The 14,303-nt window shown below is 40.4% G+C and overlaps 1 protein-coding gene across 1 annotated transcript; it reads left to right on the top strand.

Annotated features, from left to right (window-relative positions):
* Window positions 1-1,344: 1,344 nt before the first annotated feature.
* ARPP19 (cAMP regulated phosphoprotein 19) lies at window positions 1,345-13,313 on the top strand. The gene is made up of 3 exons (XM_032982995.2): window positions 1,345-1,501; window positions 6,435-6,557; window positions 10,117-13,313. Exons 1-3 carry the CDS (start codon window positions 1,457-1,459, stop codon window positions 10,285-10,287), a joined length of 339 nt encoding a protein of 112 aa, XP_032838886.2. The 5' UTR covers window positions 1,345-1,456; the 3' UTR covers window positions 10,288-13,313.
* Window positions 13,314-14,303: the final 990 nt, after the last annotated feature.

The following is a 14,303-nucleotide window of genomic DNA, read 5'->3' as shown; positions in this document are numbered from 1 at the left end:
ATCCTTTCTATGATTATTCTTCTGTGTTGCTCTGTTTTTTTAGATCCTCAGACTTTCTCCCTGGTTTTTGTGTGAGCAAGTGTGGCATACCCACTGTTATCATTGCTTTTTCTATCATGAGGGAAAAGAAAATACTAATCAGTGCCTTTTGTGATCTCCTGTGCAATATGCTCTGCTGTATCCCTTTCTGGATGAGGGATATGCACATTCTTTGAGTTCCCTGCTACTTACTACACAATCTTGGGCTCTGGACTAATCTCTCAGGTGCTCAAAAAAATGCTTCCAACTACTGGTTTGGGGGGGTTTTAGTAAAATTCAAGTGTGGCAAAATCACTGACTTTACAGCTGCTGTTTTGAGGGACTTTTCTGATTTCTGTCTTCTGGACCTTGACCACACGAAGCCTGTCCATGTCTATCCTTCCCGAGCTGTGCTCAGGCTGGTTCACTGCACGCGTGTGCAGGGTCTGCAGGTTGGAGAGCATGTGCTGGTTATCAGCCCTCGGGCACTCTGAACACGTGCAATGCTCTGGTGGGAGGGCTGGAGGTCAAAATTGCCTGGAAGTGGTGTAAAATGCTAGTAAAAGTTTTGTATAGGAAAAGGGGGAGTGTACGTTAATTCATCTGAGTGTTATGTGAAATCTATGCCTTACTGTTCACATAATCCCTGTATTTAGGGATCCCTAAAGATTTATCAACAGTGAGCTATTTAAGCCCCTCCTTTACGTCCTTAAAGTTTAAGAGTCCAAGGGAGGTTATTGTTCTATCAAGAACCAGGCAGTGAAAAGTAGATGGGAAGAATATACTTCACTTGATAATATGCTGTTAAGAAGCTCCAATGGACTAAATAGTATATTGTATACATATATAATATATAGAAACCTCCTATGCTGTCAGCAGGTGTCTGGGATTCAGAAAAAATCCTCAAGTAAAGCTGCAGAGGATTCTGCTCCTCGTGTAAAAGAGACCTAAGTTTAGCCAAGCAGCAAAGGTCTTGTTTCTCCCCTTTATCCCGATGCGGGGCCAGGAAGGCCGCGGAGGCTGCCCCGCAGGGTCAGCGTGTGGCGGGGCCCGCGGGTGCCGTGGGCGTGGGGCCGAGCCTCGGCCTCGGAACGCCGCACCCACGCTGCCCGCGGGAGTTCTGCAGGCGGCTGTGGCTCCGAGCGAAGTCCTTCTGGCCCTCAGCGGGGCGGGCCGGGCCCGCGTCTGCAGGAAAGCCCAGCGGGCAGGCGGACGGCGGCTCGGTGGGCCGGGGCCGGCAGCCGCCGCACTACAGCTCCCAGCGCGCCGGGCGGGCTGCGCGCGGAGGAAGTCTGGCCCCACCGGCGCGCCGTCCTGCAGCGGCCGCCATCTTGTGCGGGAGGCGGTGGCGGCGCTGCGCTGCGCGGAGGAGCGGCGGTCGCGCCTCCCTCCCTCCCTCCCGCCCGCCCTCGCTCCGCCGTCCTGCTGCCGCGGCGCCATGTCTGCGGAGGGTCCCGAGCCCGCCTCGGCCGAGGAGCAGAAGGTGGGTGGCTGGTGGCCTCGCCGAGGAATAGGAGGAGGCCCGCGGGGCTTCTCCCGCCTCCGTCTGCGCGCTGAAGCGGAGCGGGGGAGCCGCGGCCGGGCCTCGCCCTCCCTCAACCCGGGGAGCCCCTCGGGCAGCGTTTCCCGGGCCCAGCCGCCCTTCTCGCCGCGCCCGGAACCCGTTCGGAGCGGGGGAGCGGCCCGGCCCTTCCGCCGCCGCGCAGGAGGGCAGCGAGAGCCGGGCGGGACGGGGCCCGGCGCCCGCCGCGGGAGTGGGGCCGCGGCGCAGGCCGGAGCGACTGGGGAGGCGCGGGCCGGGCCGCCCGCGGAGAAGCGGCACCACCGTGTCGGCTCCTGCACTTGAGAGTTTTTATTCTCTCTTAAGTCGCTGGCGTGCGCCGGCCTGGACGGGCTAATGGCGCTCCCTCGCTCCCCAGACCGGCCTCAGCCCCGCTCTCCGCCGAGCGCTCTGCCTGCCGGGGCGTCCTGGGGGAGAGAATTTCAGCTCACGGTCGCGGCGACTGGAGACCAGCGGTAATCTGGTGGCTAAACTTTTCTTTCACTTTCAGAAAATTTTCAGTTTTGAATGCAACCTATTTAGGAGGAGAAATAGCCAGAACACAAGGGCTGTGGCCTGTTTTAGTTAAAGCGTTTAGAAAGAAGAGCTGGCTGGGTTATCTTGTGGTGGCACTATTACGTTATCTCTGTAACTAATAATTTTTTTGTTTCTTAAGTGGGATTTGGCTTCATAGATGACTGTATGCAGTTAACAGTTTCCTTCTGTTGGCTGTGACTTTTTTTAGTTGTGCCATTCCTTTAAGAAGCTGTTTTTAGTCTTGTCATTGCTACATGGACTCAGTTGCAATCACCGCAGCTATTTCTGATAGGGAGCCAGTTATGAAACACAAGGACTGCTTTGAAGGACGTTAAAAGAAAAAGCTTAATCTACGTCAGCTGTCAAGTTTTTGTTTAATAATTTACAATTTGTAATATGAGTTAGTCATACAAGTAGGCGAGCTTTGGGGGTTAATATGGAATGATACCTTCTCAATGGGTGCAGTAATCAGAACCAGCTTCTATGATAGGCCTGTAATCTACTCTTAAATGTGCGTTCATGCTAGGCAGACTACTGAAGGGATATCGTTCCTGTTCAAAGCCTATAAAAATAAATCCCTGGCCTATGCAGCACTCCAAGAATAGCTGTGTAATAAGAGCATAGTAAAACATGTGGTAGCAGGTTTATTGTGAAGCCTTCTAGTGTGTTCTGATGAAGTCAGGTGACTGGGGCTGATTTTGCTGAGTTTGAGTGAAGTCTTGAAATGCAGTGCTTCTGCACTGCTTTGAAAAATTACCCTTTTTTTTTGAGAGACTGGAGTCTTACTCATCTGCTAATTTAGTTTTAATCTGATGAGGTGTTTGAGATATAATAATAATGTCAATAAAACTTGATTTTCTGTTAGTTTATATCTTGTTAGGATACTGTGATGTCAGTGCTATTGTGACATTGCAATAGTAACTTTCACTAAAACTGTCCGGGCAGGCAAAATTGAACATTGACTCAGTTAATGCTTATCTCTGAAATATTTATATAAACAACCCATTTTGCAGTATTTATGTATGCCTAAAAAAAAATCAAGCCCCTCAATGAACTTTGAGGCAGTGTTTTCATGATCAGACCTCTTTTCTAAACTTTTCTAACATGCTGTAAGAAGGTTGTGCATGTGTTAGGCAAGAAGGGTATTAAACAAGAGAACGATACAAATTGAAAACTTGCCCAAGACCAGCATTTCCTGTTCTCTGTGTGAAAACTCAGGATTGGTGGTAGGGGGAAGTTCAGCAACAAAGAAACTTTAGACACTGGAGAACATATGCTTGGTTGACTGACTCTCTGTTTGCCTTAAAAGCCTGCATTTTTCAGGAAGCTGCTAGAGGTATTGCATTTTGTTTCTGGACTGGGTTTTGTCACATCACTTTGCTGTAGAGTTGTGCCATTGTCATGTTTTTCCCCATTTTCTGCTTTACATTTTGTCTGATATCTTTTGCTAAGAAGGATGAGCTCTTCATACCAGAGCTTGGAAAGGCTGATGGCTCTTTTCTTTTTTTTTAGACATGCAGTTCAGTTGTCCAACAGATATGGAACTTTAAACTGCTAGTTCTGCTGTAAAGATTAAAAATAAAAGCTGTCTTTAAATGGAGTAAGCAGACTTCATTAGCTGTGTCAGATTCCTCTAGAGAACTAAAATTATCATTTTTGTGTGGTTGTCACTAGGAAGAAGAACATGATATAACTTGATTTCTAACCCCTCCTCACAATAATTTGCTAGTCACTTGGTTGCTGCTTCTGTAGCTCAAGGGAGAATGTTGTAAACATATGAACGGCCTTACTGGCTGGGGTTAAAGCTTTTGTCACTCAACAGCACATCTCCAAGAGTGCTCAGTATTATCTAGTCCACAGAAGATTATAAAGCCAGGACATGGATGCAGTGATCTTCCCCAGAAAACTATCCCAGGTCTTAGCAATCTGTGGTTTAAAAGCCTTCTGAGCTGTGAATGAACACATCGAGTTGCTTTCAGAATACATACAAATTCTTGGCACCCCTTATATCCTTTGGCAGGGAGTTCTGCAGCTTAACTGTATTTTATATGAAGAACTATTGTCTTAAGTATTTTTTGAACCTGCCATCAGTTGGTTTTGTCTGGACACCCCAAGTCTTTGTATTGAAATTCTTTAATTTGTCATATGTAGTTTTTTGAGTCTTCTTTGTTCTTGGTCATCAACAGTGAGTGACCATAGTCTCTATCCTTTTCAGCTGCACTGATGCATAACACGGTATTTTGTGTTTTGATTGCCTGCTGTCTGGTGATCTGTCAGCCCTGTGAGTTTGCATAAATGTTTCCTTTGATGCACTATGAATACATATTTGTGTAAGCTATTTATTGTTGGCCCTCTCTGTTCTTAAAAAACATCTCCTTTTGGTTAGTGTTGGCAAAACATGCCCCCTCGAATGCTTTGTCTGTTGGCTCAACAGTGAGTACCCAGTGATTCAGCATTAGATGTTGAAAGTGTTTAGCTGAAAGGATTGCTTTTGAGAAAATCCAGTCAGTGTTGGCATGATAATAAAGCACAATAGGAAAAAGAGCAGCTAAAGAATGATTTTTATAGCACACAAAAACTGTGGTCTTGGCTAGTATCTTATATAGTGAGGATTGGTATAGTTCTGTGTTCAATAGTGTCAGGGAAACTTTGCCCTTTATATTTATTTGTATTTTGCATTGTATTGCCTAACTGTGCTTTTGTCTAATAAAAAACATGGGTTCCTGTCCTTGAAGTTTCTCTTGAACTGTTACGAGAATTTCTATCTTTCCTTGGTAGAACTTAATTCAGATTCCCACTGTATTGTGCAAAGCTGTCTTTGAGATGTCTTGGTGTAATGGAGCAACTGGACAATGTTATATTCTAACTCTGTTATGACCATTGCTTATGAGTTTTTTTTACCAGAAGGATGTTGAATATTATGGAACTTTGAGCTTTATAAGAGATACAGGAAAGCACTGGATTAGACTAATGTGGCTCTAGTTCTTTTGACAGTTCTGTCTTAAGTAGCTCCCAGCTGCTTGTTCCTCTGTCCTCCCTGCTGCTCTGCTGACATACCTGTTTGTGCAGCTGCTTGGTTATCCAGACTGTGGAAACTTACCCAAATGAAACACAGCCCAAGAAGGGGAAAAAAAAAAAAATTTCTGTTGAATTAATTTCTGTAACCCATTCATGTGGAGTGAGCGCAGGGTAATGCTGACTGATGCAATGCGAAGGATGATGTCACAGATTGAAAAGAGGGTGAAGGGGCTGCCTAAGCAGCTCTAAGTAGATATGAAACCTTAGCCACAGATGAATGTGAGGCCCTCATGATTTCAGTGGTGATTCTTTCCTGCCTAAAAGTCTGCCTGTGACTTCAGATGATAATAACAGTTCAAGAACTACAGTACTTACCAATTTAATTTCCCTGAACTGGCAATAGTTTCCATGCAAAAAAAAAAAAAAAAAATTCCTAACCAACGCCTTGGCCAAGTACTGGAAAATAGCAGAACAATAATTCTGAATGGAAGATTTTTTAGAAGTGATCTAATAGAAGAAATTGTACTTCATACATCAAATTGCCACATGAGCTGGAACAGATGAGTGTAAAGTAGAGGTCAGTGTTGAAAGACTGGATGTACAGTGGCAGTTTTTGCCAAATGAGTATCTTCAAATGATTACTTTGATCATCCATATTTTACAGTATGCTCATAAAACAGGCACTTTATTTTACACAAATGCACTCTCCAGCTGTCTTCATCCTCATAATTTTAGGGTAATTACAGACATGTATAGAGAAATACAGTATTGTTGCTGTTAATATGATAGCAGGCATGCTTTTGAGACTGAGCTGCTTGAACACTGTTTCACAATGAATAGCAACAGATAGAGCAGACATACAGGCTAGATTTTGACAATGCAAGTGCTAGTCTGTCTCTGCAATTTCATGACCAAAGAAGGGCAGCTGAAAAAAAAGGCCTGTAACTCTTGCCAGCTTTCACTAAGGACAAACATTGACACTCTTGTTTTGACCAAAAAATTTTTTTTCTTTGGGGGATTTTGTTTTGGCTTATTTTTTTTCCAAAATTTAATAATTTAATTTTAGACGACTTTGATATGAAAGAGAAATTCACTGATTAGATTCAAACACATTTCTGTGCAAGGTTTCTAAGATGGGAGTCTGAACTCATACAGTTGCTGTCAGTATTTGAGAGAGAATGTATGAAAATGTCTATTCAAATAATTGATATGTTCACTAGGTAGCAGCAGTTGTCATGTTGGTGAATTACCTGCACAGATATTCAGCATAAATAGTTCATTATTGTATATTTCACTTACAGTATTGCTGATTGTCTTTCAGGAAATGGAGGATAAGGTGATCAGCCCAGAAAAAGTTGAAGAAGCGAAATTGAAAGCGAGATACCCTCATCTGGGCCAGAAGCCAGGAGGCTCAGACTTCTTGAGGAAGAGGCTTCAAAAAGGAGTGAGTTCTTTATTGTCCACAGGGTATGGACAAGAAATTCCAGAACTCCTGTACCTGTGATTTTTTTTTTTTTTTTCCAGTCCACAGGCGTTTGCATGAGTGAAAGAGTGCTAATAAATTTAGACTTTATGAAGGTACAAGGAAGAGAAATTTGTTTCCACAAAACAAACACCAAATTAGCAGGATAGCTGTTTACAGCATCAGTGGCCCAACTGCACTTTTTAGAAAAAATTAGACTTAGAAGCTGGCCCAGTGCTGCTGTGATAGATTTAAAAAAATATTGTAGTAAACCTGAAGGGTCAGAAGCTCATCCCTGTTTTGTATTGATCTTATCTTGCCCATTCTTATGTCCTCAAAATGTATGTCCACTCTTTTCCATGTTTTTAGCACATGAAAGCTTAGTGTCTGCTACGTTACACCAGGTACCATCTGACGTAAGTGGCTTGAGAATGGTGGTGTAATTATGAATGTACACCCTAACCAAAAAATAATGATAGAAGAATGAAGAGTGAGTTAGTATTTCAATATTGATCCATGTTTAACCATTGTCTCTTATTTTCCTAGTTACTCAGCTGTTCTTTATTTTTTAAATTTAATTATTCATAAAGTGATTATATCATGCCTTTCAGGCATGCTAGAACTCTGTTCTTGAAATAATCCTGGTATATCACTACTTCTGATGATGGTTTCATTGATGTCACGCTGGTTTGTTTGTTTTGTGATTTTTTTTTGTTTTTTTTTTTTTTTTTTTTTTGTTTGTTTTTTTTTGTTTGTTTGTTTGGTTTTGGTTTTTTGGTGTTTTTTTTTTTTTTTTTTCTTTTTTTTACTGTTGTCGAGGCCCTTTGAGTGCACACAGTGATTCTAAGTATAAATCCTTTGCAAACCAGCTGTTGGAGCTCAGTCCTGATCTAATTCTGTGCTATCTGGTAACATCTCCTGGAAATTGTTACTGTTGGCAGAATTTTTTGGATAAGCTTTCTCTCATAAGTTGAAGAATATGCAGCATAGTTAATGGCTGCTGGGAATGAGCAGGTGATAGGTTAGGTGAAATCCTTTTGTGAATTATGCTGTTATGCAGTCAAAGGTGGCCTAAAGGAGACTTCAGGGGGTTCGGTGTATGTGTAGACACAGAAGGGAGAAGGTAAGTGTATGTTGTGATGCAAATTCAGGAAAACAGACCAGTATCTACTCCCTATGCATTGCTGGCCATAAAGGAATAGTGACTGCTTGCACTCAGTGCAAATGTGAGGAAAACTTGCCACCAACAATAACAGTCTGTTTAGTACCTTCATGTTGGTTATAGCACTATTTAATACAAAAGTTGTTGCAGCCTGTATTTTCAAATTTGAGCAGAGGTAGACCAATGGGCGTCTGAATTGACTGTTAGAGATTTTGCTGCTTTGATGAGAGATCGCATAAAGCTGTGGATTCCAATTCACAATTTGCCTTCTTCAGTTCTCCACTCCTAATGTGGTAATAACTTTCTTCCATTTTATTTATTTTTTTTTTTTGTTTAGTCTGCTCAGTGTCTTAAATGAGGAAGCATCTTTACTTCATATAGACGCCTGGTGTACTTTGGGCTGCCTGGATTGCTGAAGTTTAAAGTAGAATGAGGGTAGTGAGTATGATTTCAGATAGTGTTTGTGACACGAAGACACCTGGACAGATACAGTCAATTTGAAAGGGATGATCAAATACAGGCCATCTATGAGAAGCTAGAGTAAATCAGAGGAAAATACAGGAATAAGTTAAAGGAAGAAATGGACTGATATTCTAATGCATGAAAGATGGTAGGTTTTCTCAGATATTCTTCTAAATGTATATAGTCAGCTGTAGCCCAGATTTTCTTAAATTTGGCAGCTAGGACATGCTCTGCCCATTGATATTTGCTCTCCGGAAATGTCCAGTTTTGGATGCACACATCATTATTAGCACACTTTCTCCAGAATAGGAGTAGATGAGAACCGTGCTACACCATGCTCCTGTAGAGGGATTCCATTTGGAGCTCTTACGTGGACAGAAATGGATAGCTGCTAACAGCAGTAACACGTTGAAAGATTGAACAATTCGGTTATTACCTAGAGGCTATTTAAAAGTTGCTTTTGGTTGCTTCAGTCTTGAAGGGCAAAGCCTTGATGGAGCCTTTTCCCAAACCTGGTTACAACTTGAGGTGTAGTCTGCAGATGAGGTGCTAGAACATTGTGGTGTAAACAGGGATTACAGCATCAAAAGGATTGAATTGGGATGGTATACGAATAAAAGTGTGTGGTTCAGGTGTACTGCTGGCTGCATGGATAAAACAGATACGGTAACTTTTAAGGTTCTAGCTGGGAATATTGAAAGCCTTCTTCAGGAGGCCTCCCCCCTCGCCCTGAGGTAAAGTCCTGTTAAGTCAGGTGTTCACATTACTTCTCCCTAACAACTGCTGCTACTGAACATTTTGCAGCTGGTTAGTACTAATGCAAAATAAAGAGTACAGTAGTAAAATGCTGCCTGGAAGCACTTAAAGATTGCAGGTAGTGATGGCTGTTGTTCAACTGACTGGAGACTAAGCCTATATAAAGCTAATGAGGGATTGTTCTCTTCAGAGATGGGGATTGTAACAGCAGTTGCTAGTGAATCTTTTTACTGAATCTGGTATTTTTGTCCTTATATGCTCAGAATCGTGGGTTACAAGTACATTAATAGTAGACTGAATAGTAAGTTGTAAATATGATTTTTTTTCTGCTAAATGTGTCAGTGAGCAATTGAAGATTTGATGCAGGTTTTGGATGAAATTCCATACTTCATTTTACCAAGATGCAGATAAATTATAACAGTCATTTGGCTTTAACATCCATAGCTATTTTAATATTTTGAGAAATGGGACAATAAAAAAGACTGTTGAAAGTGATGCTAATAAAAATTTGCTGAAGTATTAAGGAACACTGTTTTAGAGATTCAAACTTAATGTACTCACGTTTGTATTCAGAAGAAACCTGGAGAGTGGGATAAGAATTTCCTTCGCACAGTGCTTATCAGAAGGACTGCACAGTAGATTTGACTTCACTAAATAATTGCTTTGGAAATTTTTGGAAATATAGTTTCACTGTTTTAATGTGTGCAAGTAAGAGATTTTCTTGTTAGCATGCAGTTTCACGCTACTTTGATCTTCTGGTACTATAGAACAGGCTGTATTCTCCAGCTTTAGTTCATGCATTGTTTTGTGTAATTTTGTGTAGCAGAACTTGTTCACTGCAACAAAATTTACAAACCCCAAGATTTCAGCTGTGAGAGACCAGAGCTCTCAGGAAAACCAGGGTAAAAATAATGTTCATGTATGCTGTGAGTTTAATAGAACTTTAACTGTTTACTCGCCTATTGTTAAGAGTTTAACTGTATGTGCTTAATAGTCTTGATTAAGATTTTTTTTTTTTTTTTTTACATAGAGCTATGTTGCCAAATCGGAAAGATTTTATATTTGTTCTTAAAACTTAATGAATTTATTTAACTATATAATTCAGTGTATGCATCTGATAAGATTTCAGGCTTTTAAATATATGTGTGTTTTGTCTTCTAGCAAAAATACTTTGATTCTGGCGATTACAACATGGCTAAAGCAAAGATGAAGAATAAGCAACTGCCTACTGCAGCTCCTGACAAGACAGAAGTCACTGGTGACCATATTCCTACTCCACAGGATCTTCCACAGCGGAAACCATCTCTTGTTGCTAGCAAGCTGGCTGGCTGACGAGAAGAGCTGAACTGCATGATTATTCTCATTCCTGTTATTTCTCCTTAATAGTTATTTCTCACCCCTCATATCCCCCTCTTTCTTTCTTACACTAAGTCATGAGACTGACAGCTTTGCAGGTAGCGATAGCATGTGCTGCTATTGTAAGGGAGTACTGTTAAGAGTAAAATGTGTAGTATTTGGACTAGTTGAGAACAATGCACTGATTAAAAAGGACAAGTTTGGTTAGAGCAATGTAATCTACTTGAAAATGTACATATTGCCCATTTCCTAGTGTAGGACTGGTTCCAGCAAGTGACATCGCAAGTTTTACAACTTCTAATGTTTCTGCTTTTGTTATTTCATCTTAATTACAGCATATTTGTATTTAATATAACCTCCAGTTGTGTTGGGTTTTTCTTCTGTGTTTGGGTTTGTTGTCTAAAATAGAGGTTTAGACCACAAGTTGCTAGACGGTAAAGCATGTATAAAAACAAAGACAGGGCTCTGATTGAATTTTGTTTCTGCTTTTGAACTTGAACGGCCTTAAACCTGTTTCAGCTTTAACAATAGAGTTTTTACTTGGGCAATATTTGCCCATTCTGGTGTAACTCTTGTGAACCTAGTGCTTATTGACAACTGCCTGTTGAAGCTGGTATTCTTTTCAGTTCCGTAGCTTAGGACACACTTTTGTTAAAGATGTGAATGAAGTGTGCATGTGCATAGACTGTTGAATTCACTCTTGTGCCATTTTTGTAAATACAATAGTTTTGCACAACCTTTTGCAAACGTCTGTTAGTTTTACATTCTAAAAAGCAGATAATGTGCCAATCAAAGCACAAGTGATTCTGTATCTTTCAAAGTCTTGTCCTGAAACTAAGAGCCCAGAATCTTGCTACTGAAAGTAAAACTTGTATACCTGAAATTTGTGAAACACATACATTTACACTTGACTAGGCCTTATGCTTTTGCAGTTGCATATTTTGTTTGGCAACAACATCCAGCATTCAAATATAAATCTGAAATTTGTACCAAAATTTGGAGGCAAGTGCCCTTTATGTTCAGCAGCTCTTTAAGCTTTTAAAGCTGAAATGCTATGTCTGATGATATGGAAGATGGCTAAATGTACTGTTCTAGAGAGTTTCCTGTGGCAGACACCAAATCTAGGCTTGCTAAGGTTTGATATGCAGTTGTCTTTGGGCTATTTTAGACTTCTGGAAGCAGAAGGGTAAAATTACTTTTTTTTTTTTTCCTTGGACTCCTGAAGTGGTATTAAACTATCTCCTTTTCTCTTTGTTATACAGCAGCCCCTCACTGGCTTTGGGGAAACAAAGGACTGGAAGTGGTATTTATATAATGACCTATTGAGAAATAGGTAACTTTTCACATCAGAGAATGGGAATGAACTTCAGTTCATCTTTATGATGCAGGTCATAAGTACTAGATTACCATCTATAATGTAATTAATTTTCATACATGTTCTTCAGGAGTGTAAGAAACTCTTTTAAAAGATCAGTTTACTGAATACCTTTTTTTAAAGAAACAGTTCTGAAGCAGCCTATTAAAAACGAAGCACCAATGTAGGTATTATAAGAGAAAACACTTTTAAAGGTGCATGTTTTTATAAGGATGCACTTTGTGTTGACATATTCAGAAAGGTCTTGCAGGATAAAGGACTGCTAGTCAAAAAGAATGCTGGCCCATATTTTTTGCAATGCTCTCTTCTAAAGGCAAACATAAGAATATGATCAGGAGGAAATGAATACTCTTAATTTGGTCCTGTTTTGATCAGAACATGAGCAAAGTATATCGGTATCTATATAATGTCTTTGGTTCAGAGAAGTCATTCCAGAGAATTTTGAAATGGCTAACCTGATTCTTTTCAAGTCTGTGTAGCCCTTTTCTAGTGATTTTGTGGGCTCTGTCAAGCCTTTATTCCTTATCCTCCACTAGTACTATAAAGAATTTGTGATTTTTGCAGAACAGATTGAAGAAACAGACCTACTTGACTTCTTTAAGTAAGAAATTAGGCTGGGAGACTAGCAAGGAAACTGGATATATTGAAGCAAGCTGCTTTTTATAGATGTTTGTCCTAATGTGAAAATCCCTCTTTATTTTTGTATGTATAAATGAAATTGAAACTTAATGATAGGACTGGGCCTGAAATTAATTTTAAACAGTTTAAGGTGACTTGCTGTGTATTGTCTGGTGCCACTATTCTGTAGCTCACATAAAGTGAGCTTTCTTGATGTTTGGGAAGGTTTAAAAAAAAATAGCCATTTAAATTTAAACATTCCATTCAGCTAGAAATCAGCTTGTCCTGCTTGTTGGACAACATGAGTTCTTCCCATGTTCACTCGGTGACTTTCAGTTCTTAAGATTACTACAAATACAGCTATGAATATATTATCCATGTGTATATTTAAAGTACTGTAATACTAGGTCAATGACTGATTACGAGCCTTCACATCTGACAGACCTCAGCAGCAGACACAGCTATTTTGATTCTATACACTGTATAAATCTTAAGTCTAGTAATCACTTAACAGTAAATCAAACATGACAGCAAATCGATGCTTACTTTCAGCTTATTCCAGCAAGATAACTCAGCTATCCAAACATATGTACATAATGTATTATATGAGTTTTACCATTTGATAATTGCCTTTTTCAAAGAAAACCTGTCTGCACTGTAGACTGGCAGTCCCTTTCATATCTTTGCCTTTAAAGATAGACAGTGTTTAGTTTTTAGAGTAATACTCATGTAGGCTTATAATAGCAGATAGCACCCACATTTTGAGATAGATAAGTGGATTAATTACAACCTCACAGATATGTCCCCAAATCTGTAGCACCAAAGGCTTCCCTCTCATTGTTCTTGATGTAGTAGGACAGTGTTTGTGTAAAGGCCACAGGAGTACATTTTATTGGACATATTTACACCCAGTCAAGATGTTAAGGTGATAAAAATGTCAATTGTTCTTTACAAACTTACACACTGTATAGTATACAGAATAAATTGATCTACTTAGTTTTTATTGCAATGTGGAGATTTGTCTCGTCTTTACTGTGGTTTCCTAAAAGATACTGCATACTTCGGTATTCTCTATGGAAAATTTCTAAAACCTAAATCTTGCTACTCTGTATCATTAAAAATATGACTGGGCTTTGGTTTCTAGTATGTTAGACTACAGAATTACTTTAATGTAATCACATTTATATATATTTCAGTGCTTATTTTTCTAAGGCAATTAAAGCTTATTGTTTGAAAACTCCATAAGAGATGACTGTTTTAGTCCCTTGCACTGAGTGAAGGGGATATCTGGGAATTAGCTTGGCATGTAGAAGTTTGCATTGCTATAGACTATTGTCCTGAATATGGCAACATTTCCAAGAAACCAAGATGCTGGAAAAAGTCCAACTAAGTTAATATTCAAACTGTGACTTAGGTGCTGATCTTCTTGCAACTTTAAGATCCATGTGGTATATTTATACAATTAGCACAGTCACCAAAGTCACAGTAACAGCCTCTATGCTCTGCATCTCTAACAAATTGAGGAGAAAAATGTCCAATTTAAGTAGTGTCATTCAAATATCACGCTGAGGCAGTGCAAAGACTGCGTTAACACTGGCGTTAAGAACCTAAAGTAACTTACCTTAATCTCTGTGTGGGGAGTGGCATCAGTTCAGGCACAGACAAACAAGCCATTTAACTACAGGCTTATTGCCCAAATCTGTTTCTGCTTAGAGCTGAGGCGGGTACGGTTGCACAGACCTGTGCTCAGAGAAGCTTTGCGTTTAGTGGCTGTGCTCATGGAACGTGCCCACGCTATTCAGGAGGGAGGCAAGATTGCAGTAACTTGTTTATTTCATGGCTGGGGGGCTTTCTGTGACCTTGGGAAAAACAGACTGGGGGAGCATGCAAGCAGGATGAATGGGTGGGTGGGTGGGTTGGTTGGTTTTTTTAACTTAAAGTGGAGTTGGTCTGAATGTGTGGCTTGATTATTCCTGCTTTAGTACAAGTGAGCTACCCT

This window comes from Tyto alba, unplaced genomic scaffold (assembly GCF_018691265.1).
Source record: "Tyto alba isolate M040663 unplaced genomic scaffold, T.alba_DEE_v4.0 Super-Scaffold_41, whole genome shotgun sequence".
Lineage (NCBI taxonomy): Eukaryota > Metazoa > Chordata > Aves > Strigiformes > Tytonidae > Tyto > Tyto alba.
The sequence above is the reverse complement of the archived record's forward strand: the minus strand, read 5'-3'. Positions and strand labels throughout refer to the sequence as shown.

Bases quoted from the DNA above. Each gene is read 5' to 3' on its own strand.
- ARPP19 (XM_032982995.2), top strand. From the start codon at position 1,457: ATGTCTGCGGAGGGTCCCGAGCCCGCCTCGGCCGAGGAGCAGAAG. The intron at 1,502-6,434 runs GTGGGTGGCTGG...ATTGTCTTTCAG, and splicing joins CCTCGGCCGAGGAGCAGAAG to GAAATGGAGGATAAGGTGAT. The intron at 6,558-10,116 runs GTGAGTTCTTTA...TTTGTCTTCTAG, and splicing joins GGAAGAGGCTTCAAAAAGGA to CAAAAATACTTTGATTCTGG.